The 27,903-nt window shown below is 41.9% G+C and overlaps 1 protein-coding gene across 2 annotated transcripts in view; it reads right to left on the reverse strand.

Annotated features, from left to right (window-relative positions):
* PCNT (pericentrin) overlaps positions 1-27,903 on the reverse strand; it is a 77,904-nt gene that overhangs the window by 20,759 nt on the left and 29,242 nt on the right. For both annotated transcript variants that reach the window (XR_014502312.1, XM_083400359.1), the window contains exons 15-28: positions 27,477-27,619; positions 24,564-24,787; positions 22,583-22,764; positions 21,562-21,724; positions 18,989-19,201; positions 17,049-17,278; positions 16,790-16,913; positions 15,066-15,289; positions 12,392-12,559; positions 9,331-10,350; positions 7,694-8,233; positions 3,821-3,923; positions 2,227-2,387; positions 214-408 (exon numbers count right to left, since the gene is read on the reverse strand). Coding sequence is in view for 1 of the 2 variants with exons in the window: in XM_083400359.1 (XP_083256485.1) it covers positions 214-408; positions 2,227-2,387; positions 3,821-3,923; positions 7,694-8,233; positions 9,331-10,350; positions 12,392-12,559; positions 15,066-15,289; positions 16,790-16,913; positions 17,049-17,278; positions 18,989-19,201; positions 21,562-21,724; positions 22,583-22,764; positions 24,564-24,787; positions 27,477-27,619 (3,690 nt within the window). In the remaining variant the exon portion in view is untranslated. The remainder of the gene's footprint in view (positions 1-213; positions 409-2,226; positions 2,388-3,820; positions 3,924-7,693; positions 8,234-9,330; positions 10,351-12,391; positions 12,560-15,065; positions 15,290-16,789; positions 16,914-17,048; positions 17,279-18,988; positions 19,202-21,561; positions 21,725-22,582; positions 22,765-24,563; positions 24,788-27,476; positions 27,620-27,903) is intronic.

The raw sequence follows: 27,903 nt of genomic DNA on the forward strand, positions 1-27,903 counted from the left end.
TTCTGATTGGCTGCAGGAAGCTCCTGCAGCCAATCGGAAGCCCCATCAGCTTCCCAAAAGAGTTTGCAAGCAGGAACACTCACTTCCAGGTTTGCGTCGTTCGGGAGCCAAAATGTTTGAGAACTAAGCTGTTTGAAAACCAAGGTATGACTGTAGTTGCAGCTGTTGTTAATGGTCTCTAACTCAAGTAAAATTATAAAGATATCTGTATACCTTGTCTTCTTTATCTGGTACTTTGTTGAAGTAATCCTTCAGTGACTGAACTGTATCAAGCAAGGCTAGACTCTCTTTTTGCCACCCCTCCTTCGATGGAGATTTCTGTACATTTTTTTTATCATTATGAGGCAGAGATTTTTCTGACAAAACCAGTATTTTGTAGCTCTCTTCAGATACCATCTTCAACACATTCTGAGAAGGAAGCAAAATACGTCAAGCTGATGATAACAGGTAGCCCACAGTCCTCAAGACATTTACCACTTGAAACTGTTCTGCAGTTTGAAAGTAATATAGACACTGCAGCAAAGTTCTTCAAAGGAAACAAAATCCATAGTGCAACCGGCAAATATTACGTAAGAAACACAGAGTCCAATACATGATCAACTGGATTTAGTAGACGAATTATCCAAGATGGATCTTAGCACATCCATCCTACCACATGTGTAGGTAGGTAGCGGATAGAGAACAGTCCCACCAACATTTCGGCAAGGCACCTTCGTGAATCACTGTTGGTTTTCTAGGACCATATGTAGCTTTTGATTACACACTAACATAGAGAATGTAGGAAATAAATCCATGAAAATCTGTAACAGAAAAGTAAATATGACTTGATAGAGACTTGATGGGATGATCTTCATGACTGGAATGTAGCAAATGAAGGACACAGCTTGATCCAAAGGTATAAATGCAAAAGAAAGTGAGGCAGAGTAGCATTATAGGCCTAAAAACCAAAGAGCTGCACAGAAATCCAATACAGCTACTACTGTAGAGAGCATCTGGGCAAAACTAAACAGGAGAAAGAAGTATAACATGACAGTCACCGTCTAGCAAAGACCACCAAAATAAGGAGAGGATGTGGATGATGCTTTTCTGAAACAAATAACAGATTTTTCATGCAAGGAAGAGTTATTAGTAATGGGATATTTCAACTACTTCAATATCTCTTTGGAAGACAAATTTTGCTAAAGCATGGAATCTCACAAATTCCTGTTTTACTGGAACTCTGTTTCCAAATTTAGCACTCCAACTTGTGAAGAGGTGAAGAGAATCGAATGGACGTGCACCAGAGAGAGCGGGGCTTAGCACTGTGCCTCTTTTCTCTCTAACTGGAAGAGTAAAACATGCTTGATTCAAAATAGCTAATTCAAAATGGTGGCCAGCATTCAAATATCAACAAAATTCCCCACCCCAGCAACCCTTGTGCCAAGTTTTGCAATGATATCTTGAGAAGCATCCAAACACAGAGAACAAAATGAACAAAATATTTTCCTCTCTCTTTATAGCTTGTGTGTGTGTACACACACACACACACGGGAGGGAGGGAGGGAGGGAGGGAGGGAGGGAGGGAGGGAGGAAGAAATGAGAGAAAGAAGCTGAAGTTCTGAAAAAGAATTTTGGAAAGGAAAAATTTCAGCAGAAAGCTAGCATGTTACATAGAGGAGAGAAGGACTTCTGAATGAGCTGTCAGGAAAACCAGAACCGATAAGATGCTGAGAAAGAAGGAAGGAGAAGCATTCAAATGAATCATAGAGCTTCCCCTTCAGGGGTTGCCCAGCAGTGACTGTAGGGCTAGTCTGCCAGGAAAAAGGAGACCTTTTCCGTCATTTATTCAAATCAACCAAGGAATATGTCATACAGTATTTTAAATATTGTTATTTGAATTTAAAATTGTGGTTCACATATAGTACAATCTCATCCAGACTTCCTTTTGTGCTGGGCTTTCCAGGCAAAGGTCTGTGCTTTAAAGCTCTATGTCTTAGTAGTTGTTTTTGTCTCTGGCTTTCCCCAAGAAAACCCACATTTTGCTGCTAAAGTGGAGCAAATGGCAATCTGTGGAAAACCCAATTGCTGTTTGCTATGATTCAGCGATAAAACGCAGAGTTCCCCAAGAAGAGTGCTGGGACAAAAAAAACCCATTGCTCAGACATTGAGCTTTAAAGCCTGAAAGACCCCACAAAAGGAAGTCTGGATGAGCTTCAAGTTGCCCAACAATTTGCTTACCCACATTACCTTCAACTGTTGTGAAAACACTTCTCTTTCTTTTCTTGCTGGTTCCGTGATATCTGGAACAATTCCAAAGCACTGCAGATAAGTCATGATCTTGCTATCTTGGTGTAAAATAGTTTCTGGATCTTCCTGATTAAGCTGAAGAACTAAATCTGAACTAGTATCTGAAAAACAAAATAGCAAGAGCGTTCATATGACTAGGGTTTGGTCATCAACCAGCTACAAATCCACCTAACTGTAACATCATCTAGCCTAGCATTGACTTATCACCATTCCCAGAAGAATGGCTAGATACATTTGGCACACCCTATCATCTTATTAAGGTAAGATACCAGGCTGTGTACTGCACTTTACCAATCCAGAGACCTTGTTCAACAGTGCACTGAGGACTTCTGCTGGGTAAAGTAGAAACCATCAAGGCATCAGAATGCTCTTCATGACGATGAACCTGTGGTGCCATAGAGTCTGGATTGTCCTGGCTGTGTACAGGAGGTGATGGGGGGGGAGAAGAGTACTAGATACAAAGGGTTCAAGACTATGGGTAGATGCTCATTCTCACATATCTGATCAGTGCAACTAGGGCTACCAGGATCTTCATGAATACTATGGGTGAAGAGAACAGGACAAAAGATAAAGTGCAAGTGGTACCTTGGTTTATGAACTTAATCCGTTCCGGAAGTCCATTCTTAAACCAAAGCATTCTTAAGCCAAGGTGTGCTTTCCCATAGCAGCGGGGGACTCAATTTACAAATGGAACACACTCAACAGGAAGCAGAACATGTTCTGCTTCCAAGGCAAAGTACACAAACCAAAACACCTACTTCCGGGTTTGCAGCGTTCGTAATCCAAGCTGTTCATAAACTAAGCTGTTCTTGAACCAAGGTACCACTGAATACAAACTCTACTTAGCTTAAAGAAATAATGGTAAATAATGCTCCTGATGAGTTCTTCAACCTAATAATGACTTTTCCCACCTTTAGTAAAGGTAAAGGGACCCCTGATTGTTAGGTCCAGTCACGAACGACTCTGGGGTTGCGGCGCTCATCTCGCTTTATTGGCCGAGGGAGCCGGCGTAGAGCTTCCGGGTCATGTGGCCAGCATGACTAAGCCACTTCTAGCGAACCAGAGGAGCGAAAGGAAACACCGTTTACCTTCCCACCGGAGTGTTACCTATTTATTTACTTTCATTTTTGTGCTTTCGAACTGCTAGGTTGGCAGGAGGCCAGTTTAGTAGGACAAGTTCAAAGATTTTATATTACAGAAAAAAGTTCCATAGGTTATTGGTCAGCTGGCTTTCATTGCTCAAGCTATAATTTTAGCGCTTTTTTATTGTTTCAGTTTCTAAGACTAAAATTTGTTCAAAATCACTTAGCCTCCAAGTGACAAGGCTTGAGAGTGGCTCTATTTCATGGGACCAGGGTATTCTTCTGCGGAAATAAGTACAGGATACCCCCAATTTAGTAGTTAATCTCTACCTGTTGGGGGAGTCTGCATGCCTAAGACATGCTCTCCAAGTGACCCAAGGTAAATCCCAGGAGCTAAGCCACATTGGAGCATGCCCACTGAAATCATTTATAGCATGAATTCATTAACTCACTGCTGCCATACTCAGTGCTTGCACCCTCACGTCTGGACATCGTTGATTTTAGATCATCTTGCAGCTTGGATTGCAACAGAGTGAAGCCTTCAGCATCTCTAACCTATTTAGAAATGAATATACAAAAATACAATGAAGTCCTAGCTTCATTAACAAGACTCCTACAGCAACAATGGACGTACATATTCTACTTTATGTTTTCCACAGGAATGAATAACAGTACCTTATTTTTCCGTGTATAACACGCCCCCCCCCCCCCGGTATAACACGACCCTATTTTTGGGGGCTACAATTTTAGACAATGGGGGGAGATGGCCCAGTTGCTGAGCTTTTTCGGGGGTGGGATGCTTACAGTTATTGACGTATTTTGGAGGGGGAATGCCGAAAAACACTCACCTGACTGACAAACGCTACAAAACACACATGCAGAAGAAGCAACAGTGTCTGCCGGCAAGCCAACAGCAGCCGGCATTTGCACGCCCGACTGCAGCAGCATCAGCCAATCCACAGCAACACATGCAGCAGACTCCATTCTCCCACCCAATCGCAGCTGACAACCAATTGCCAGTCCCCATAAATCATTTTTAACATTCTTTTACAGTAAAAAAAAACCCTCATCTAATACACAGAAAAGTGTGCTAATTCTTTTAGGGTTACACCTCACAATACATTTTGTGCATCTATTATATTAGTTATGAATACTGAATCATAAATATAAATTGCAGCTTATATTTTAAAAATATTACCAGCACTCAGGAATGAACAAATCCCACACTATTTAGTATTTTGAAGGAAAGCACTGATGTTTAAACAAACCCACAGCCCCTTCAAGGACACGACTGAGATAGGTGATCTCAGCATCAGTGCTGAGGGAACAGGTTTGCCCCCATTCTGGTGCCCACCAAAACACAGCTTTCATTTTTTTCACTGTTTCACTACCAGATGACAAACCAGGCACAACAAATCCTATCACACTGAGTTTTCCACTAAAAGGAGCCCCACGTATGTATAGGAGGCCATACGCACACTTGAATATACACCACATACAAAAAAAGTTACTGAATTTGATATTAATTGCAGAATAAATCAATTTGAAAGTATGTTTGGTCACCATGGATTTGCAAATGATACCCTCCTGATCAGAAGAAGCCCAGCCGCTCAGAAGTCTAGGGAAGGGTAATAGTGCAGAGCCCTGCCTTCAATGTGGTGGGGAACTGGAAACATTCCTTTTTAAATATAATTTTTATTAAGTTTCATAACAAGCACAAAAATATGCAGAATATACAGAACTATATAGCACCCTTGTCCACATGGCCAAAAACAAAAATAACAAGAGCAAAAGAACAAAGAACATTCCCTGCCCAACTTCTCCTGTGTTTGATTATGCAGGTTCTGCAGTCCTAGCATAGGAAAATAAGCCTCCTTTTCTTAGTGTTTATTGTATCTATGCTTGACAGTGAACAACATAGCAGAGAGGGGAAAAATATGATGCTAGACAAGTCTGTTTAGGGGAGAAATGGGCCCGCATCATAAGGAAATACTAGGTCAGTAAGTTTCTCCAGCATCCCTGAGCACTCCGGGGCTCTTAACAGATGGGAGAGAATCACTGGCCTTTCCTTGTGGGAAAATGCTGAGAGCAAGTTTCCTTTCCCAAGTCATGCTTAGTTTTAAATCACTAATATATCCTTGGCTTCCTTGGTCACTCAACCCCTTAGAGCAGGCATCCCCAAACTCAGCCCTCCAGCTGTTTTGGGACTGCAACTCCCATCATCCCTAGCTAACAGGACCAGTGGTCAGGGATGATGGGAATCGTAGTTCCAAAACAGCTGGAGGGGATGCCTGCCTTAGAGCAAGGAAGAGATTTAGCAAGCAGCAGTGAAATGTTTTATTTCCACGCCTTCCTGCTCCTCTACTCCTCCAGGAGGGAACCTTTCAGAAAGGTATGACTGCTCATAGGAGACTTGGAGGAGAAAAGGCTCTGCGGACTCCTTCATCAGGCAGGAGAGAAAAAGCAGAGCAGACACAGCTGCCTCCCAGAATTCTATGCTCTCCTGCCTCATCACTGGAGGAGATCATACCCAACCAGTGAATGGATTCCGATCAAAGCAAATGCTATTCACTCTTTTATTTTCTTTTTTTGCTTGAGAGCAGGGGAGGGCCTTGACTCCAGCTCTGTTTTTGAGCTCCCACTGGTTTGGTCACTGTGGAAAACGGAAAGCTGGACCAAATGAAGTGCTGGTTTGCTCTGTCAAGGATGCTCTTGTGACTCACATGCTCTCTCCACTACAACACTCAATAAAGGTGTGGCTGGTCCATTTTTGGTTCAAGTGGTGCATCCACCCAGGGGCCATACGTAAGTGGTGGCCAAAAGTGGGCGGTGCCACACACACTCTCTCACACACACACTCAACATGTGTGCGCACACACAAACACAGACACATAGCAGACAGTACAGATCAGTCGAGGAAGGTGTGCTATGCCAACAAGCACAAAAGAACCCCTCTGCAGTGCCACAAATCTAACTCAATGGTGTAATGTTGGAAAGTGTCAATTACTTCTCCTACCTGTGAAGTTATATTTCCACAAGGGCCGATACTGATGCTGACATCCAGCATTGCCTGAGCTCTGCAAGTGCAGCTTTCAGGAGAAGTGCAAAGTGTTTAAGGACTGGGACATTCACAGGGAAACCAAAATGCTTGTTTACAAAGCTATACCTTACTGTATGCTTGTTAAACTTGAACCACTTATAAATGCCATCTCCAACTCCTCGAACGATTCCATTAACCGTGTCTCTGGAAATTTTTTACATATCACTTGGGAAGACAGGTGAACTAATGCCAGTCTACTGGAAGAAGCAAATATCACCAGTGTCGAAGCAATGATTCTTCAACATCAACTTCGTTAGACTGGTCATGTTGTGTGGGTGCCAGATTATCGTCTTTCAAAGCAACTACTCTATTCCAAACTTAAAAATGGAAAACGTAAAGCTGGTGGCCAATAAAAGAGGTTTAAAGACTCTCTCAAGGCAAATCTTAAAAAATGTAGTATAAACACCAACAATTGGGAAACACTTGCCTGCGAGCGCTCCAATTGGAGAACAGCCTTACTAAGATGTCATGGACTTTGAAGATACTCGAACTCAGGATGAAAGGGAGAAGTGCGCTAAGAGGAAGGCACGTTTGGAAACCCCTCACCATGATCAACTCCCACCCAGAAACCTATGCCCCCATTGTGGAAGGACGTGGGGATCCAGAATTGGCTTCCACAGTCACTTATGGACTCATTGTTAAGACCATGTTCATGGAAGACAATCTTACTCAGCTACAAGTGATCGCCAAAGAAGAAGTTATCACCCCTTCTCTGCTCAAACGCTCAATCTGATGATTGGAGGGAGTTGTTTTGCGTCCTCCTCAGGGCGCTGCACTCTGCCTACCCCTGCATTGTGTCTACTTCAGTTTTTCTCTTTGGTCACCAGGATTTGGTAGGATCTTGGAGGATCTAGATGAGACCTCTGAACTGCCACCATTACATTAAGGACTGAAAAAAGTGGTCTTATGTTAAAATACGATACTAAAATATTTCTCACAGTGGGTTAGAGCTCTCTAAGAATAAGTCCAATCCATTGCTCACTTCAAAGCAACCACATTTACTTTTCAAAAAGCTAGTCACTTACATACAACTGATTATTAAAGGGCACTGCAACGTTGACCATAATTACCTTTACTTTACTGCCTGGAGTTCATGATGAAATGATCAAATCTGGCTACTATGACACAGTACCTATTATTCTTTACTCCTTTTGTTTCCATGGGAACGGCTGAAGGCACATGACTCAGCAATAAAATAATGTGTGTTTACAGAATAATCACTTACTGAAATATTTTCTTGCGCACCATTGTAGTCAGTTGCTTCTGGGATTGCCGAGGCTGCAATGTGGAGACTGGAATGTTGAGACTGAAGGAGATATGCTGCCGTTTCATCACTGCCATTAGAATAGGAAATTGGGTACTCCAACAACCCTGTGATGTCTCCCTGTAGGACTGAGGAATCTGAGCACAGGCTTGCAGAGCTTCTGCTGTGCATGCCATCAACTTCTGAAAAGGGTGTTAAAGGAAGACTTATTTGGAGCTCCATGCTGTTATTCTGTTTTCGCATCATCTCAGGTGAGTCCCATGAAGTCTTATCTATGACCCTGCTTTCAAAGTTTTCTGATATCTTTTGACTGAATTGTGTGCTTTGAAAAACATGATTAAGTTGCAACATTTGTTGAAAAACTGGTTGTGGATTTTGATGTTCTTTAACAGTATTTGTTATTTCTGCTCCATGAACCAGAACCATTCCTTGAAGATGTGTATCCTGAATATTAAGATTTTTACTGGAAGACTTCAGATTAGTCACAGTAATATATTTTTCCTGCAAAGAAACACAAACATTTAGTAACCCGCCATAACATGAAACCACTGAAACTTAAGGCTGAGACAGAACAGAAGGAAGGTGTTTCTTGCAAACATTTTTGCTGCTAATAAAAGTCCATCCTTTTCATCTACTGGGGGGCATGCTCTAAGTGGGTTTAAAATGTTTGCAGGAGAGCTGCATACCTCCCAACACACATCCCATCAGTGAACACTTCCCTAGCATTTAGGTACTGGCAATAGCACTCCAAAGTGAGCCTCTTTGCAGCTTTGCTCATCTGTTCCTTCTGCATTAGCTTTAGTCCAGACTATTATTATTATATATTTAATTATTTGCCCTTCATCCAACTATCACAGGGTGGTTTCCAATATAAAACCACAAAAAATATATACCATAATAACAAACAAAAACAATAGCCCCCCGCCCCGTTAAAAAGGCCATAGATTGTTTAATTATTCAAAGCCCTGGAGAAGAGCCACTGCAGAAAAGGACCATTCTTGTGTTGCTGCCTTCCTCCCTGCTTACTTATTGAAAACAGGCTCTGAATGTTAACTGCTTACATTTCTGGGCAGCATGAGTGCACCCTGAAAGAGCAGTGTTGGCGGCAAGGGCTGGACCGGTGGGGTGAATTCCCTCTGCCCCCAGCCCATGCACGCCAGGTGGCAGCGGCACACAATACGCCCCTGCTAATCAGTACCTTGCTATCCCACTTTGTTTTTGCACACACAGGCAAGTAGAGTATCTCCAATGGTATCTTTCTATTTTCCCCAGGTTTGCAGAAGGTTCTCCCATCTAATTTCCACTATTTCTCCCTCTTGGGTGGTGGGCTCAGCCTGAGTTATTACTGCTCACTAAAGACCTAGTTAGGAAGACGGGAACAGCCTGCTGCAGCTTGGACTCCAATGTACCCTGGCTTGTGTGGTCAGTTAAGAGACCAGGAGGTCCTGCTCGACAACTTAAAATTGATTATCTGGAGAAAACCAAGAATTTATTGACGATGACACATCTGGACATCTCTTAACCAGACTCATTTTAATATCCTGATTATTAATTTAAACCATTATTTGGGTATTTATATTATGATGGTTGGCACATACCATTTCATCTCTGTAAGAAAATTCCACTGATCCTGAGGGCTTGTTATTTGGTTCTCTCTCTTCTCCCTCTTCCTCAATTTCTTCAGATGAGACGTAGGGAACGGGTTCTGGCACCAGCTCATCAAGTTTAAGTTTCTTATTATCATTATCTTGAACCTTTTCCCTGTAGGATTTCAACTGTGAGTGAAAAAAATCTTTCTCAGATCTCACTGTTTCCAGTTCTTCTGTCATTTTCTCAATCTGAGATTTGAGCTCTGCAGCAGCAGTTTGAAGTTCACTAATCTCCCTCTGATAAGTGGCCTCTTTGTCATGCAGCGTTTGTGCCAAGACATGTCGTTCATTTTCAAGCAGCACCACCTTTCTTCGTATGTTCTCTACTTCAACTACCAGCTCTATTTTCTGCTCTGACACTGCTTGGAACTGTTTTTCTGTCTCTGTAAGCTTTATTTCGCTGTCTCGCAGCTTATCTTTAAGTTCCTGAATGCAAGAAGCAGTCACAGCCATGTCACTTTCTTTTTGAGTTAAGCACATGTTCAGGAACTTATGTTCTTCCTGTAATTCTTTATACTGTAGCTGTAAAGCGGCTAGCTCAGTGAAGTGCTGTCTAGAGGACTCTTGAGCATTTTGTTCTAGGTTTTTTATCTCTGCTTGAAACTGACATTCTTTTTCTTCAAGCAGCTGTTGCCAGGTTTCTCTGTCTGCCAAAAGACTTTCTAGTTGTTCTAGAATCTGTTTCTGGCTGGAATTAAGTAACAGACAGCTGTCATCCTCATCTCTGCTCTCCAGATGATGTGGTGATCCTGTCTTCAATTTATTATGAAGGTTCTCCTCCTGCTCTACTAGCGCAACATTATTAAAATTGTCTGGGCTATCACGAATTTCATGAAGAGTCAATTCATTTTGAAGCTTCTCAATTACTTTGTACAGCTGCTCTATTTCTTCTGTTTTATCCTTTAGCAATTGTTCCTTGTCATCATGAAGATGCTCTATAACAGACTTCAAGTCTTCAATTTCAAGTACCTGTGATGGAAATATAATAATTTCATAAAACTTTATCACTAATGATTCCATTTCCTTTGAGCCTACGGCCTAGCTAAACTGAATAGGCCTGGGCCTGTCTACTTTTTTTACAGTACATAACTAGTATTGCACATAGTAAATGCCCATTCCAGAACGCTGAAAAGAATAAACTGTTAGACTCTATGGTGGCCACTGTATGCATGAAGAGAGAATTGGAAAGGTACAGCAATTATCATTAATCTTGCATTACATAGACAGATGAAAGAGGATATTGGGAGACATTTAATGAATAGGGAAATTAACCAGTCTTAATAAGGAAAGACACTTAAAATGGTTATATGTAATCACATGATATTATTATGATGGCTGATCTTAAGAACTAAATGATTTTGATTGGTAACAAATGAACAAGTTGATATGCTTGAGATCCAATACCACCCAGAGATAGCCATCTTTCTTGGGCACAGTAAAGAATGCCAGAACAGAGATCCCTGAGTGGAACTAGCTCCACTGCTTCAATGTCCTGGAACTGCTGGGTTGCTTGCTTCACACCAGCCTTCTTTACTGGATTCTTGAAAATGGGAGACAGGAAACATATGTGAGGGGGAACCTCAGATAAGGTGAAGTGCATGAAAGAAGCAAATCTAGAAGCAGACTGCTGTTGCCCTTGTCCTCCATCTCATGACCAATTTCAGGAGGGATGTTGGACCAAAACTCTCCCTACCACAAGGCCTAGGAACCCAAAAGGACTGCGAAGGATGAAAGGAACTCTGTTTTGCTTTTTAATAGGCATACTTATTTTTGGCTTAGATTATACTAGGATAGGACATCCTTCACAGCTTCATCACCAAATAGTTTGCCCCCAACACATGGCTCAATGACCAAATTGGAACAAGAAAGCACATCTGTCTCTCAACGGTGAAACTAAAGAGAGTGGAGAACAAAGGAAGTGGCTACCAGGGATCTAGAAGAGAACTGAACAACATATAATGCATCATCTGCCAATAAGGCTAGAGCAGGGTCTTCGTAAGTCTGTTGGTATCTTCAGTATAAAAAGATTGGTTCACTATAGGAATTCATTAGAGCCCCACATACTTTGCAGTAACATGGAAAATAATGGGAGAATAAACTACACAGATATAAATAATGTGGGGGTAGGTGAGGATCAGATGAATAGCCATTATGTATTACTGGAGAGCATAAAAATGCCAAGAATTTGAGAGGAATTTATATTCAACACAAAATCGCCCAAGGAGCCTGTTGCAACTATACAACCATTTTCCAGCACCCGCAGTAATCGTATCAAATTCACAGCATTGAACTGGGAATTCAATGAAGCTAGCAAGTGCTATTGTCAGGGACTGCACTGAAAGGGAGGAGGAATGGTGGAGATCACCCCCCTTCTCCTGACGCTCCTAGAGCAGAGGAAGGGAGTACTGAATTACAGCAGTGGTTTGACAAAGGTCACAGCACAAAGAGAGATGAACAGAAAAGTTGGGGGGGGGGGTGTTGGGAGAAGAGAGGGGAGAGCCAGAGCCAGGGGAGCCAACTGACACGTTATCACTGGAGAGTATTTAACCCCCCTTCTCCTAAAACTCTTCGTTCATTGAGGGTGCAAGAGCAATTAGCCCTTAGCAGCCACCATAAGGGGAAGTGCTGTTGCTAGGAAGGGAGGAGTTCAGTTGGAACAATGTCATCATGGGAGACTGACTGGATTTCTTTGTCTCTCACCATGATCTTTGAATAAACTCATTACTAAGAATTCTCTTTGTTTTTTCCTGCTTCGAGCTGCCCCCAGGGGATAGAATTTCCCGAGCCTGATAGCTATCCTGCAGCTTTCATTCAAAAACACTGTAAGATTTCAAATACCACAAAGGTTAAAGGGGGGGGGGGATCAGTAGAGGTAACTATTCATTTATAACCTACATTCTTAAAATAGGTTTTTGAACTTCTGCTATAGTTTCAACCCGGAAACAGTCAATATGAGGATCAGGATTTTTAAAAATCAATTGGCCCTTTTATTATTCTCATTGCAACTTACATTTCTATTTTTTGATAAAAGTTCCTCTTGTGTTTTCGATTGTTCCATTAGTGTATGATCCAAGCTGTCTTCCCTAGGTACTCTGTGCCTGATTTCATCCAATTTGGATTGCAGTGTAGAAATCTGAATTAAATTATCATACTGTTGCTGCTGTAATGCTTCTTTATCCTGTAAATATAAAGACAAAAATCATATATGTAAGTAATAGTACCTTCAGACTATTTTGATTGCTAACATGTGCCAAAGTCTATTATAAATCAATGGCGAGATTAGTTTTTTATCGTTTGATTTTACCACAGGCTGTCTTTGCTGTTCTGCAATCTCCATTTATATCACTGGCCTGAAACAAAAAACGTTACTAATGTTCCAATTCATCCATGGTTTATTTGATGTTAAATCAAAGGAAGGCAAGTATCAAGACCTCTTCCCATGAAAGCCATTTCTTCCAGAAGCCAGAGCAAAGCTGCCACCGCCACCGCCTCTAGGACTACGGAGGACAGAGAGACAGTCTCCTTTACTAGTGTAAAGCAGGGTAGGACTTCAGTGCACCTCTGCTATTTAGCAAGAAGCAGGTATTAGGGGCTAGGCACCGCTGTACAGGCACAGCCGTGGCTTTGAAAAGTCACTGTGGCAGAGAGCAAAGCAAGGCCAAGGCTGGAAACTTTTGGCTGACCAAAATGTAAGTTGCTTTTAGTACTGCCCATCTGACTGGGTTACGCCAGGCGCTCTGGGTGGCTTCCAACAAATATAAAAGCATAATAGAACATCAAACATTAAACGTCTCCCTATTGCAGTGGGCCACCAGCTCAATTCTGCACAGATGGAGATACACAGCCTTCAGATAGGCCTTTCAGGGGGCTATAGTAATAGGGAAATATTGTCACACAGGCCCCCTTCTGTTTGTATGACCTTTGGATACAACATGCCCTTTTGGGGAGTAATAGGAAAATATTGTCACACAGGCCCCCTTCTGCTTGTATGACCTTTGGATACAACATGCCCTTTTGGGGAGTAATAGGGAAATATTGTCACACAGGCCCCCTTCTGCTTGTATGACCTTTGGATACAACATGCCCTTTTGGGGAGAAATAGGTCCCATGAATGTATGGAAGTGAGAGCTGGACCATAAAGAAGGCTGATCGCTAAAGAATTGATGCTTTTGAGTTATGGTGCTGGAGGAGACTCTTGAGAGTCCCATGGACTGCAAGAAGATCAAACGCATCCATTCTTAAGGAAATCAGCCCTGAGTGCTCACTGGAAGGACAGATCATGAAGTTGAGGCTCCAATACTTTGGCCACCTCATGAGAAGAGAAGACTCCCTTGAAAAGACCCTGATGTTGGGAAAGATGGAGGGCACAAGGAGAAGGGGACGACAGAGGACGAGATGGTTGGACAGTGTTCTCGAAGCAACAAACATGAGTCTGACCAAACTGCGGGAGGCAGTGGAAGACAGGAGTGCCTGGCATGCTCTGGTCCATGGGGTGACGAACAGTCGCACACGACTAAACGACTAAACAACAACAACAACAAGGTCTCATGAAAGGAGAAAAAGATCAGAAATAGAGGAGGTGGCAAACAGCACAGTAAGCCTTCAGAAGATCAAATAATCCTTTACAAGAGAATTAACAATGGTTAAGAAAATGAATCATCAGCTTCTAGAAGGAATTTTTTTTACTTGTCAATCAATCACAACACAGGTAAAAATCACATTCTTGGGAGTTAGCCAGGATCAATCCAGACTGCCATACCTTTCTAGATCAGACACTGGTAGAAGTAGATAGCCTGTATGCAGGGACAGCCTGAAAATTCAGCCCCAGGCTGAATCAGTGAAGAGGCCAGCAGAGGCAGCAGCAAACCCAGCAGTGGGAACAAATGAAGATAGACAGGACATTTTCACAATCTCCACAGACAGCAAAGAAAGTTGAGAATGAGATTTAAGGTAGGACAGAGAGGGCCATGCGTGGAGCAACCACAGTTGCCACAGCCTTAGAATGCAGTGCCATCTGAAAAGTTGACCCCCCAGAGATCCATGGTGACAATTCCTACCACCTCAGCACATCTCTTCGAGCAGTTAGATTCTACAAATGGCCACTGGGCTAAAGGAGGGAGGCCATACACAAGAAGGTAAATCACTGTGGGAAAAACAGGAAAGGGTTCAGTCACACAACCTGTGAATGAGCAGTGAAAGGTTTAGAACTCGCACTGCAGGCTGAACCATCCCTCAGGCCTCAGCTATAGTCATGGTGCTGTGACCAAGACACCACTCACCCTCCTCCATCTTCTTAGCATTCTGGCAAGAGGCTAAGACAGGTTTCTTATGGGCACCTAAGAGCCAAGGCCAAGAGCAGAGATTGGTGGCTGTATTTATTTCATCTTCTTCAACCGGGCCTTCAAACTTCACTTGAACAGGATTAAACCAACCAAGCAGATCAGACCTGAGACTGCTCAGCCCAGAGGCAGAAAAAAGACACAGAGAGGACATAGAAGGTGCATCCCAGTATAGCCAAATCTTTCTTTAGAGAAAACATACTTCTTGGTGCAGAATGCCCTAGTGTCTTTACGACTACAAAATCCCACACCATTAGAAACTCACAACACAAAAATGCCAGCTATCACTCCTATGTAATGCCTAAATTCTTCTTTCCGTTAAAGAGAGTAATTTCATAAATTTACTTGTTTTAGTTCCTCTTCCTTTTTCTTCATTTTTTCCAGCTCTTGCGTGAGTTTATTGACATTCTTTGCTTCTTCCCTGTTCATAAACTCCAGTTCTCTGACTCGTGATTCCAGCTTTTCTATTTCTTCTTTTTGAACAGCAAGGTTTTTCTGTATCTGCTCTTTATCTAAGAAAAGCGTATTATAATCCTCTGTTTTCTCTTTTATTTCATTGTGGAGAGTCTCTACCTATAAGAATGGACAAACAAAAAGATTTCATGCTGTTTGACAAATAAGCGAGTTAATCTAATAGTTAATACACCCCAAACACATTTATGTAAATCATCATAATTTGCTTCAAAGCTCCTATCTGGACAGGGATAGCCTAACTTCTGTTGTCTATGCTCTGGTAACCTCTACACAATGCTGCCTCTGAAGATGGTTTGGAAACTTCAGGTAGTGCAGAATTCAGCAGCCAGGTTGCTCAATGGAGCAAGATGGTTTGAGCATATCACACCGATCCTGCCCTGACTGCACTGGCTGTCAATTATTTTCTGAGCCCAATTCAAAGTGCTGGTTTTGAACGATAAAGCCTTAAATGGCTCAGGACCGCAATACCACAAGAACCACCTCTCCTCATATGAAGCGAGTTGGACCCTGTGATCGTCATCTGAAGCCTGTCTTTCTGTGCCCCTTCTATGAGAAGTCCAGAGGGAATCAACGTGAGAACGGGCTTTTTCTGCAATGGCTGCATACTTGTAGAATGCTCTCCCCAGAGAGGCTCGCTTGCTGCCTTCATTACATATATTTAGGCGTCAGGCAAAAACATTCCTCTTCTTCCAGGCCTTTGGTTAATTAAACAACCTATGGCTTTTTAAACCAGGTGTATGTCCTTATTTTGGTTTGTTACTATTGTATGCATTCTTATGATTTAATATTGTAAACTCCCCTGTGATCCTCAGTTGAAGGGTAGTACAGAAATTTAATAAATAATAATAAACTAAGAATTGCCCCAGTAACTCCTTGCCAATACTGAAAAACAGTATGATGAGCAAAGAATGTATGGACTAACTGTGTAAGTTAGTTTCCCTTGTTGCCCGCCCCTCAGATGGACCCGGCTGCACACTTCGGTGGCCTTGAATCCTTGGCGGGCGAGACCTTTGTGTTTACTGTGAAGATCTCCTTCCAAGAGAGCTATGGTGATAATTTGCTATACCACCACCATTCCTTCCCTTTAAATGGTGAAGTTAGCAAAGTGTTCATTAACAATCTGTGTGTCATTAGTAGCCTATGGGGATTCAAAATCCATCATGCTGGGATTCCAGAAAGCTCTCTGTTGCTGGGCTCTTGGTCTCTGTGCCGCAGTGGGCGGCTGACGTCCAAGATATTATGCCCTTGTGTCTAGTGAGATGTGTGTGGGATATAGTGTGGTGACGCCATGGAGGCTCTTTCCTGCTATGTCTGGATTGGCTCAGTCCATGCATGACTGTGGTGTGGATGCATTAAGCAGTGTTGCTATAGCTGCAGGGAAAGTGGTTTGGAGATTTATTATGGGATGTACACAGGATGTTGTCTAGGATACATTGACGCAGTACATTGAAACAAGCTAGCTGCCAGCTTGGCGGGGTCTTAAGATTGTAATACTTTTTCTGGGTTGGGCTGATCAATGTGATACTGAAAAATAATCAACTTTTTCGAAGTTGCCCTAGTTCAGATGATCCATTCTTGAAGAATGTATGTTTTACCTACCTCATACACTCTGGACTGCTCAGAAGTTTGGGATTTTCTTGTCACTTTTAACTGCATTTCAAGTTTATGAATTTCTTCCTGAAATTCATCACGTTCATGTTCCCGTTCCACAGCTTGTTTCTGTCAAGAAAATAAGACTTGTGTTTCCAGATCTTAGAATTTACAAGAACCGTTTTTTAAGGCTACTGAGACTTTTAACTGAAAGATTTAGTGCTATTTTGTCCACAGATTGCAAAGAATGCATTGGTTTCTTACATCCATGAAATCTCGCTGGTTTTTAAGCTGTCTTTCAAGGGCTTGAATCTGTTGCCTCAGGTCAGTAACCTCTAACGACATGGCTGTTATCTTTTGATTTTTGTTTAGTTGTTCTTCAAGTTCCATCTCCAAGATTTTCATTTGAGAATTCAAGGTGGAACAGTCCTTTTCTACTTGACATTGCAGTTCTAACTTTGCTTTTGCTAGATGTTCGATTTCCTTGAGTAAAACTAATACATAAAAAATAACATTACCAAAGATATGAATATCACACATTATTTTAAAATTAAAAAGGAACACTGATCATTTATCATATTGGAACTTCTTGGCTGGCATCAGAATACATCCATGTGGTGAGTTGCATCTTGAGATTCATTCAAGTCAGACAAATATGACTGATCTTATTCGTTGGAACTCTCCTTGCTTTAGCTCCCTCCTCAGTCCTGCCCATGAGTTTGACCTCAAACTGCGGGAGGCAGTGGAAGACAGGAGTGCCTGGCGTGCTCTGGTCCATGAGGTCACAAAGAGTCAGACACAACTAAACGACTAAACAACAACAACAGCCCTGCCCATGCCAAGCTAGAACAAAAGTGCAGAAGTTGTCTTGGCCTGTAAGATGACCTTTGTCAGAAGAGAAGGGTGTCTCTGTTGGTCCTTGGTCTCTCAGAAGCTTAAAATAGCATTAACTATGGTATTCTTCTGAGGGGCTATCTGAATTGAAAATGGGGGCAATGCTTTGTGCTGATTCCAGTCCTACTTAGGTGACCAGCGTCAGAGGGTGGTGCTTATGGAGTTTTGCTTGGCCCAATAGGCCTTCTGTGCTTTGGTTTTCTGCCCCATGCTGTTTAACACCTACATGAAACTGCTGAGTGGTTTTGGTATGCATTGTCAGTAATATGCTTATGACTCACAGTTCTTTTTCTCCCTTGCATCTGCAGGTGTGGCAGTGGATGTACAAAACCAATGTCTGACCCACTAATGGACTGGATGAGAACTAATAAACTGAAGCTTAAACTAGAAGAATACAACACTATGGGTGGGTGGTTCCCTATACTGGATGGGTGGGACATGGCCTGTTCCAGATAGAATTACACTCCCTCTGAAGGTGTGCAGACTGGGGGTATGTTCTGGATCCATCAAGGTTCAATTGGCCTCAGTGGTGCGACCTGTTTTCCATCAGCTTCATTTGGTGGCTTAGCTATACCGTTACCTTTGATTGTCTATGCTCTGGAAACCACTGGATTAGATTACTGCAATGTGTTATATGGGGGGCTGACTTTGAAGACTGTTCAGAAACTGCAGCTGATGTATAATTCAGTAGCATTACTGAGCATCACGTAAAACTGATTCTGGCATGGCTGCACTGGCTAACAATTAGTTTCGGGGCCCTATTCAAAGTGTGGGTTTTAACCCATAAACCCGTTTGCATCTCAGGGCCACAATACCAAGAACTGCCTCACTCCACTCTGTATTCTTCACCTGAGGCCCTCCAAAGGACATGCAAAGGGTGGTAACACAAAACTGCACCTTCTCAGTGGTGGCTCTCCGTTTAGGGAATGCTTTCGCCAAGGAAGCATGCCTGGCACCAGGAAAAAAACACACTTATTTACCAAGGCCTCTGGATCTTAGTTTTCTGCTTATCATATAGATGACCTCACCTTGTCTTGTGCTTGCCCTGTGTTTTAACCCAACAGAAATCTGTTACCTATTGCATTTTTTTCTGTGCTTTTGGCTGTAAGCTGCTTTGAGGCAGAAGGTGAAAACAGGATATAAATTTCTTAAATAAATAATACCAACTTTTGCTTTACATACTTAAAAACTGCAATCCCTTTTAAAATGTTTTAAGTCAGTGGAAATTTTCCACCTAGCAAAATTTTCAAACATTTTAGCAATTCAGGATTTGTGTGTGTTTAATATTTTAATATATCAGTATTCCTTACCATCTTCTCTCTCCCCTACATTTGCAGCCAACGCTTTCTTTTGACTTATTAGCAGCTTCTGCTCCTCAAGAGATCTTGCATGTTCCTGAGTTAACTCTTGGAGCTTTGCTTTCAAGTTCTCCAGTTCTGCAACAAGATGGCACTCAGACTCCTCTTTCAGTTTCAAGGCTTCTTCCAAGACATGTCTTTCTGTTAAATAGCCTTCAATGAGGCCTGAAATCCAAACATTGTATGAAAGCATAATGATCAGGAACTGATGACATTTGTGCAAGGTAGGAGTACCTAAGTATAACTATACCAACATTGCAAAGAATATATAAATATACCAAAATAGATTAACAGTTACACATCTATTTTCATTGAAAACTTGCTATACAAAGAATAAGATGTTAAAGAACAGAGAAAATAAACCCTAATTTTCCCAAACACAGCTGATTAACTTTCCCGATATATTTCGTTTATACAATATTAAGCTAACTCTGTATAAGAACAGAGCTTGGCTACCGCTCAGGGTTTGTTTGGGAGAAATGAAGAATCACCTTTGGACACAATAAGCCACACTCTGGCTTCTGTTGTTTGTGCAGTGGCAGTAGCAGGAGTGTGGGAGGAGCGTCACGGAACTTTTGAACACCATCAACCAACATGCTGCTAATTCACATTAAACCAGTTTGTTTTAAACTATGGTTATATGTGACATGTGAACCTAGCCAAATTTATGTAAATAGCTCTTCAGGTATGCCAAATTAGTATGTAATAATTTTTTATTGGCTTTGTCCCCACTCCCCCAAACTCTAAATAATGTAAGCAAAATATATGCTATTTAAGTTGTCATGACTTATAGATTTACAGATACTCCAATAAAAATAATTTCCAAGTAAAGTGACATAGCTAGCTGGCAGTAAATCACACCATTCAAAGTTGGAGCTAACTCTTTATTAGCAAAACCATGATCTTCACAAACTTCACTGAGTGTCAGGCCTAATAAGAACAGTGGCTCATCCCCATAAGTCTTACCCCATGAATCAGTTGCCGAGACCAAAAGTCCCTGCCTCCCCACCACTGTCCAAATTCCCTCCTTTCCAGGGCTTTTTCCAAGCAATCAAATCCTGTGGCTGCATGCAGCCAACCTCTCCTCCACCCTTTTCATGCCTCTTCTGGTTCTGGGAGGTGGGGGAGGGAAGCTTGTTGCAGCAGCAGAGGGAGACATGTGTGACTCTTCACCAGCCTGACTCATCTTTGCTTCTTGGCCTCCCTCCTCCCACACTCCTGCTTCAGTTTCCGATTCTGGACTTTTCTCTGTCACCGATTCACTCAGCTCACTGAGCCCTGTTGCCTCTTCAGCTTCCAGCACCTCCTCCTCCCAGTCTTCTCCCTCTAACCACTCATCTTTGTCCTTCCCTCTGTGAGGGAGCCTTCCCTGACCTGCTGAAAGTGGCAGTTATTAAACCTCTTCTTAAAAAAACATCTTCAGACCGGCCAGTATGGCCAACTATTGCCCAGTCTCAAATCTTCCATTCTTGGGCAAGGTGACTGAGCAGGTGGTCGCTCAACAACTCCAGGCACGCCTAGAGGATGCAGACCATTTGGATCCCTTCCAATTGGGATTCAGGCTTCAGGGACTGAAATTGCCTTGGTTGCATGGGTCGATGATCTCTGGCAGGCTAGGGACAAAAGCGAAAGCTGTTTCCTAGTTCTGCTGGAACTCTCAGCGGCCTTTGATACCACTGACCATGAGATCACTCGCTCAGGTAGACCTGCCAGGTGCTGCGCAAGACGAGCGACACCAGGAGGTTCCTGTGCAGCTTGACGACGCTGCACTGGCCCCACACACTGTACATCTTGCACAGCAAGATGCTGACTATGTGATGTGCCTCCAGCTTGCAATCCATGCCCAATGGGATGTCCTTGTTACGGCGTGCAGGGCCAGGAGGGGCGGCGCTGTGAGCTGCCCGCCGCCCAAAGCGAACGCAAGAGGGGAGCGGCCCGTACGTGCAAAATGCATAGCGCTCCACTCATCTCTGTCGAAGAGGCAGCTCGGCGAGCCTCAACGCCCGCTGTTCTCCATCCCGCCGCCGATTCGTAAGGTTGTGAATATAAGCTGCACTTTAACTTCCACAGTCGGAATTTGGAAAAAAAAGTGTGGCTTATATTTGGGTAAATACAATCTATTACATGTTTTCTAGAAAACAAGTTCCAGTATATTAAATGAGATGTAATCCCAGTCAAGTATGCATAGGATTGCAGTCTGTGTGCGTTTTTTGTTCTATATCTATGTGACATTCTTTCAGAGAAGATGGTAGACAGAAAGATAGTAGCAGAGACCGAACTATACACATATACAACCTCAACGGAAACAATTATGGCAACTGGAAAAAGGGTGCCATGCTAACTAGTGTGTCACTGTGTCTATATGTAGACTTTTGTTTCACCACGCAATTGTGGTCATGCTCATATGCTGAACAGGCTGCTCAGGCACAGGAGAAAATTACCTGTGCAAACCACCATTTAGAACTGCTTTAGATCCCTGCAAAGTTTTAGTACCACACAAGAAATTTCGGTTTTTATTTCCATACCTCTTGCTTTGTGAAGTTCCAGTACCAGATTATTCTTTGCCTCACTTTCTTCATTAAGACATTCCATTAGCTTTTGGCGTTCGTGAACCACCTGAGATGCTTCCCAGTTCCTACGCTTTAATTCCTCTTCATAGTGAATATTAGTTTTTTGAGTTTCCTCCAGCTTCAAAAAATTAAATGTTTAAGACACTAAATAAAAGGCTAAGCTGTATTTCTAATAATTTAGACTTCTTATATGATTATTTATTATAGGCTTTGCTAACTAAGTAACCATACAACAAATCACTGTTTGTGTTAAGAAGCTATCTTATCCTTATCCTATCCTTACCTTATCCTTAGGCTACCAAAATCCTCTGACATAACTTTTCAATCACTATTCTGAACAGTGAAGTATAGCACTTTTTTGGGGGGCGGGGTTGTACTTCATCTGATCATACGGTTGGGAATAAAAGCTGGTATTTAGAAGAAAGCCATATGTTGTTTGAAGGCTTTCCCCTTCACGCTATTTTAAATCTCTGACATGTCTACTTATTAAGACGTCTAGTGAATTCAATGGGCTTTACTCCATCCACATGCAGTTTAAAACACTATCAAACCACTCTTGTTAAGGGTGCTGACCTCACAGAGCTACAGTTCCCAGCACCCATAAACTACAACTCCCAGGATTATCCATGACTGCTAAAGTGGTGCAACAGTGCTATGGTGCGGATGTGACCTTGCACACATTCATCTCTCCATACGGCTGTGTCCCCCTTCCCTGTTCCCAATATATTTGGAGGATTGTAAGCACATTGGTAATAAAAACTCATCCTGTTTTTGCTCAGTAAAGTGCTATCTCTATTCACGGTGTGACAATATTCATTTCCAGACATGAAAGCAATTACTGATTGGGGAGCTGGTGCCCATTCCTTTCTTTCTACTGAATATATTAGAAGATACAGATGCTCAGCAATGCTCAACATCACACTATTAATATATATGATTACAGTTTAAAATTAAGTAAACATTAATATAAGTTTACCTGTTTAGTTGATTCAGCAACCAGCTCTAGAAGCCTTTCCACAGCAATATGCAAACAATGACAAATTTTATGAATCCTCTCTTCATTTTCAAACACCAGGTTTGGGTTTTCAAAAATACTTTCACATAAATGCTCACTCAGTTCAGATACTTCATCAGGCAACGAAGAATCAAAGCTGTGTTCTGGCAGAGTTTGATCAAGAATTCAAGAAATTAAAATGTCATAGATTTAAAAACAAAAGCAGAGACAACAAAACAACTTGTTATACCAGTGTGATTCCCAAAGTGGGCAGTACTGCCCTCTGGGGAAAGGTGATGTTACCTATGGGGGCACTAAGGGTCAAGCAGGTGAGCTCTGGAGGTGAGCCCCTCTGAATGCACTGATCACTTATGTATGACTGACCAGGCTAGAGGCCAGAGCAAAGCACATTCCTTGCTGTGATTTAAATTTCAGATCGGATGATAAATCCATTTTCAGATACAGTTGTACCTTGGTTGACTAGCAGTTGAATGTTTTGGCTCCCGAACGCTGCAACCTGGAAGTGAGTGTTCTGGTTTGTGAATGTTCTTTTGGAAGCTGAACGTCCGGCGGGGCTTCCGATTGGCTGCAGGAAGTTCCTGCAACCAATCGGAAGCCCTGCCTTGGAAGTTGAACGTTGTGGAAGTTGAATGGACTTCCAGAACGGATTCTGTTCGGCTTCCAAGGTACGACTGTACTGTGGAACCTAGGTAGTGAAGAAAAAACTAACGTAATTTGAGCTGAAGCAAAAGTTTAAGAAATTTTACAGTGAGATTTGGTTACAGAAGGAAATTTCTGGTCACTCTCCTACATAATGAGCAGTAGTTAAGAAGCTCCTTGTCGAATTTCCAGCATCACATTTGGTGGAAGGCCGTTTTGGTGTGGTCATCCAACTTCTATTCAAGCAAAGAAATCTACTCCAGATTACTAAACATGATGATTTAAGACTTCGGCTAAGAGACTTTAAACCTGACACTGAGAAACAGGTATCACTTGATCAATCCCATCCATTGCATTAAAAACAATGTGGTATCTAAGACTCTTGTTAAATGACTATCAGACTTTGGAAAGCTGGTTTCACAGGATCAAGTTCATCAATTTTGTTGAATTAATTAAACTAAATCACTTTAACAGTAGTTTGAATAAATTGATACTCTTCATTGTGTTACTATCTTCCTTAACTGGATGTGCAAATTGCTATTCTGAATAATGTTTTTTACAGAGTAGGATGGGAGCACTGGGGATCCGTTTAGGGAACCAGGGGGGGTGGCCCCCAAAAAAGAGATTTGGGAACCACTGTATAAAAAACATAAGAAAGTACAATTACATAATTCTACTATGCAGAAATTGTTGTTTAGATATAACAATTTCTGCATAGTAGAATTATGTATTGTACTTTCTTATGTTTTTTATATTCTGTTATAAGCCACCCAGAGTGGCTGGGGCAACCCAGACAAGTGGGCATGGTATAAATATTAAACTATTACTAGTAGTATTTATTATCAGGCAGTGCTAAGTATAAAAAATGTTTCTTCATTTCTTCCTATTTGAACATTTACCAAAAAAAATTCAAATAAATTGAAACCTCCAGATTATTAATCAGTTTCTATACATAGTGAAGGAGAAACAAAGGAGAAAAAAAGAGTAAAAGTCAGCCCAAGGCCTGTTCCTCATCACAACCTGAGTAGAACCCAGAAATGTAACATCTGAACAGGCTCTCGGAATACTCAAATATGGAAAAGAGGAGGAGATATTGGAAAAACTTATGGCATGATCCATTCAAAGTCAAGCACTTTCAGTAGTAGAGATTAAACACATGCTTAGCTTTCAAGTTACACTACAGGGTCTGGTTTTCATACCGGCTAGAATGCACCATACTTCTGAGAAGCCTTGGAGGAAATGTATTTGAAGACAATGTATTTGAAACCCATGGTAGTTTTAGCTTTCCTCTGCACACAATTACCTCTACTGCTTTTCTCTATGCCCCATTTCTCCACAGTTTTACGATTTTGTGCAAGTACTATTTCTCCAATTATACTGCGACTCTCTCCTGAATCTCCAGATGCTAGACTCTCATCAAGACAAAGACCAATCTTCTTGTAGATGAGGTCTTCAGTATCTTTTGTAGCCTTCACCATTTTCAGAAGCAATTTCAAAGCATGCTGATAAGACTCTTGCAGCTTTTTCCTAGAATAAAACATATATATTGAGCTGTTCTGTCTCTGAAATCTGTGCCATAGATTTCCCTCTGTCTGATAACTAGCACATCTCCTTTAACCCTGAACAAAATCTACCCTCCCAATAATCTGCCTCCTGCACTTTCTATGCGGTCATTGATCCAATGTCTTTCTCAGCAGCTTTGCTGCCACCTTGCCTGCTCTCTGGACTCTTGCCATTACCATTCTCTTGACCCATTCTCCCTATGAACTTTTTACTCTCAGCCTGCCACACGCCTTCCATTGGCTATCTTCCTTCATACACTAATGCACCTACGCAATGTTCAAAATTCCCCAAGTGCATTTAGTGTTTGGGAACCATCCAATCACGATCAAGCCAATATTTCCTGTCACTTGGTTGGCACCTAACTTCTCCAACTGATCGGTGAGAAGCGGAGAAACTTCTCTCTTTCCCAGGAAGGGCCGAGGTATAGTTCAGCATCATATGAAAAATGAACGTAAGATTTTAGCTGGAGTTATTTGTATTCAGGGTGGGAGATAGAAGGAATCTACAGTGCATTCCACTTATCCATGAAAGTTTCTTAATTAAAATGTTATAGAAAAAGGTATTGCTCTCTTGTGCTACATACATCCCTTTAATCATTTTGGTTTCTCTTTTCTGACGCTTCTCCAGCTCTACAATGTCCTTTTTGAGGTGAGACAACCAGTATTCCAAATTCAGTCACACCATAGATTTGTATGTTATGATATCAACAGTTTTATTTTGAATTCCTTTCCTAATGATCTCTCCTCTCAACCACATAATCAATCTCTCTCTCTCTCTCTAAATAAGACTCCTTCACCTATTGCACTGAAAGAAAAGTATCGTAATAGAGACTTTGGCACCCTGGTTGATAAGCCAGAGTAGAGTAGTGATTAACATCAGACTTGGACCTGGGAGACCAGGCCACAAATCCCCACTTGGGCATGAAGTTCACTAGGTGTTCTTGGGCCAGTTCCTGCCATTCAGCCTAACCTCACAGGCTTGTTGTGGGGGTTAAATAAGGAGAGGAAGAACCATGCACACCACCTTGTGTTCCTTGGAGAAAAGGCTGGCATATAAATGCAATAAAAGTTTTTTTTTATAAAAAATACCAAGGATGAGAAAGATATCATTATTTGAGAAGAGGATGGGTAGACATAGGAAAGCATGGAAAAAGATTGGAAAACTGCAGGGGGGTTCAGTCCCTCCCCCATTTGGGGGGGGGGGAAATGGGGGGAAACCCTGGGGAAATGGGGGGGGGGACCTCTGGTTTTTCCAACCCTTAACATCTTTATTTCTTGGTAAAACATCAATGGGAAGCATAGCAAATGTAACACAGCACATAAAACAAAGGGTGAAGATAGTTTTTGTTTTGAAAAAATATATATGCTGGGATAGAATGTGTTTGCAAGACAACTGGAAGTCCATGAAAAACCTAAAGGGACATCAGTTACATTTCTCCCCCGGGTTTTCCGAGTGCAAAAGTTCTAGGGTCCATCTGCAAATGAAGTAAAAATTCTAATCCCATCTCTGAACAATAAAAGGGGATGTCTTACCATGCCTAACCGTGGCTTAGTGAGAAGGAGCAAGTATGCAGGGATTCAGAGAGAAAATCTCAGCCACCTCCCTCCTTCCCCCATCTCCCTACTGCCATGCTACCTGGAGATATACCATGCATTAACTTTTCCTCCTCAATTCTGGCATCAACCATCCTCAAACCTTACTCTCCTACATTGCCAAGTTTCAAATCAATTAGCTAAGCCATTTTCAAACTACAGTGGTACCTCTAGATACGAACGGGATCCGTTCCAGAGCCCCGTTCACATCTAGAGGTAAACATAACTAGCGACGGCACGTCTGTGCACGCGTGCATCGCTTATCGCCGCTTATGTGGATGATGTCATTTTGTGCGTCTGCGCATGCGCAAGCAGCAAAACCTGGAAGTAACGCACTCCATTACTTCCGGGTTGCCGAGAAGTGCAACTCGAACATGCTCAACTTGAAACATATTTAACCCGAGGTATGACTGTATAAGTTGTATAAGCCCCCAATTTCTCATTATAACAGCGGAATGAGATTTAGCCAACTCACCCTTAAGAATAAAATAAATACATCCATCAAATATACTTTCCCTTGTCTCTGTCTCACTCTTTCCTCTTCCCTCAGGGCTTTTCTGTCCCTAATCACACACTCTTGTCATTTTCCATCTGACCCTCATACTTGACCCTCACTCTATCCAACATTCCCACTCAAACCCTCCCCTCCACTCAACCTTCTTTTACAAGTTAATCTTCAGCATGTGTGAAGGACACATTCATAAATCCCACTGACTTGACTAACATTGGTCACAAAACTACATTTTTTAAACTACTACAAAAAGCCACATACACAACACATCCCTTGAATTAACATAACAAATCACACAACAGCACAAATGGACAATTTTTTCCAGAACAACCCCCTTCAAATTCTATGGGGGAAAAACACAAAGCAGCTGTCAACACACCAGAATCACTTGCCTAATGTCAATCTTGTTCAGAATAAGCCACTTCTTATTCTCGAATACTGATTATTAGCATTATCTGCTTCAATGATATTCTCTTTTCTGAAGCTTAATTTATACTGCTTGCCTAATTTATATAAAAGCCAAAAAATATTTTGAATATCATGAACTAACCTTTCATTAGTACAAATGTCCATATCAGATCTCAGTAAGGCCATTAGAGTCTCTCCTTCCTGATTCTCTCTGTCTCGCTGCTGGAGGTTTCTCAGTTCAGCATCAGCATCTTCTAGTTCTAAGAATTTGACTTTCTCCTCCATCTGTAGAAAATGTAACAGTGAGCTAAAGATTTTGCAAAAGCAGCATTTAGAGGTTTTGGTGGAAAATTCGTTTTTTAATATGCTAAATACTACAATGTAACTTTTATTGCACTTGGCTAAGTTCATTGTTAAAACTGTAGCAGTCGCATGGTTCCCACAGAGACCATGAAGTCCTGAGTCACTCTCAAGACTCAAAAGCCTGGGAGACTCCAGTATCATTGTGAATACAATCCAGGATAGCCCAGGATGACAGTGGAGAGCAGGATGGACAGTACTGCATGTGA

Source organism: Podarcis tiliguerta, assembly GCF_965153285.1.
Source record: "Podarcis tiliguerta genome assembly, chromosome: 1".
NCBI lineage: Eukaryota > Metazoa > Chordata > Lepidosauria > Squamata > Lacertidae > Podarcis > Podarcis tiliguerta.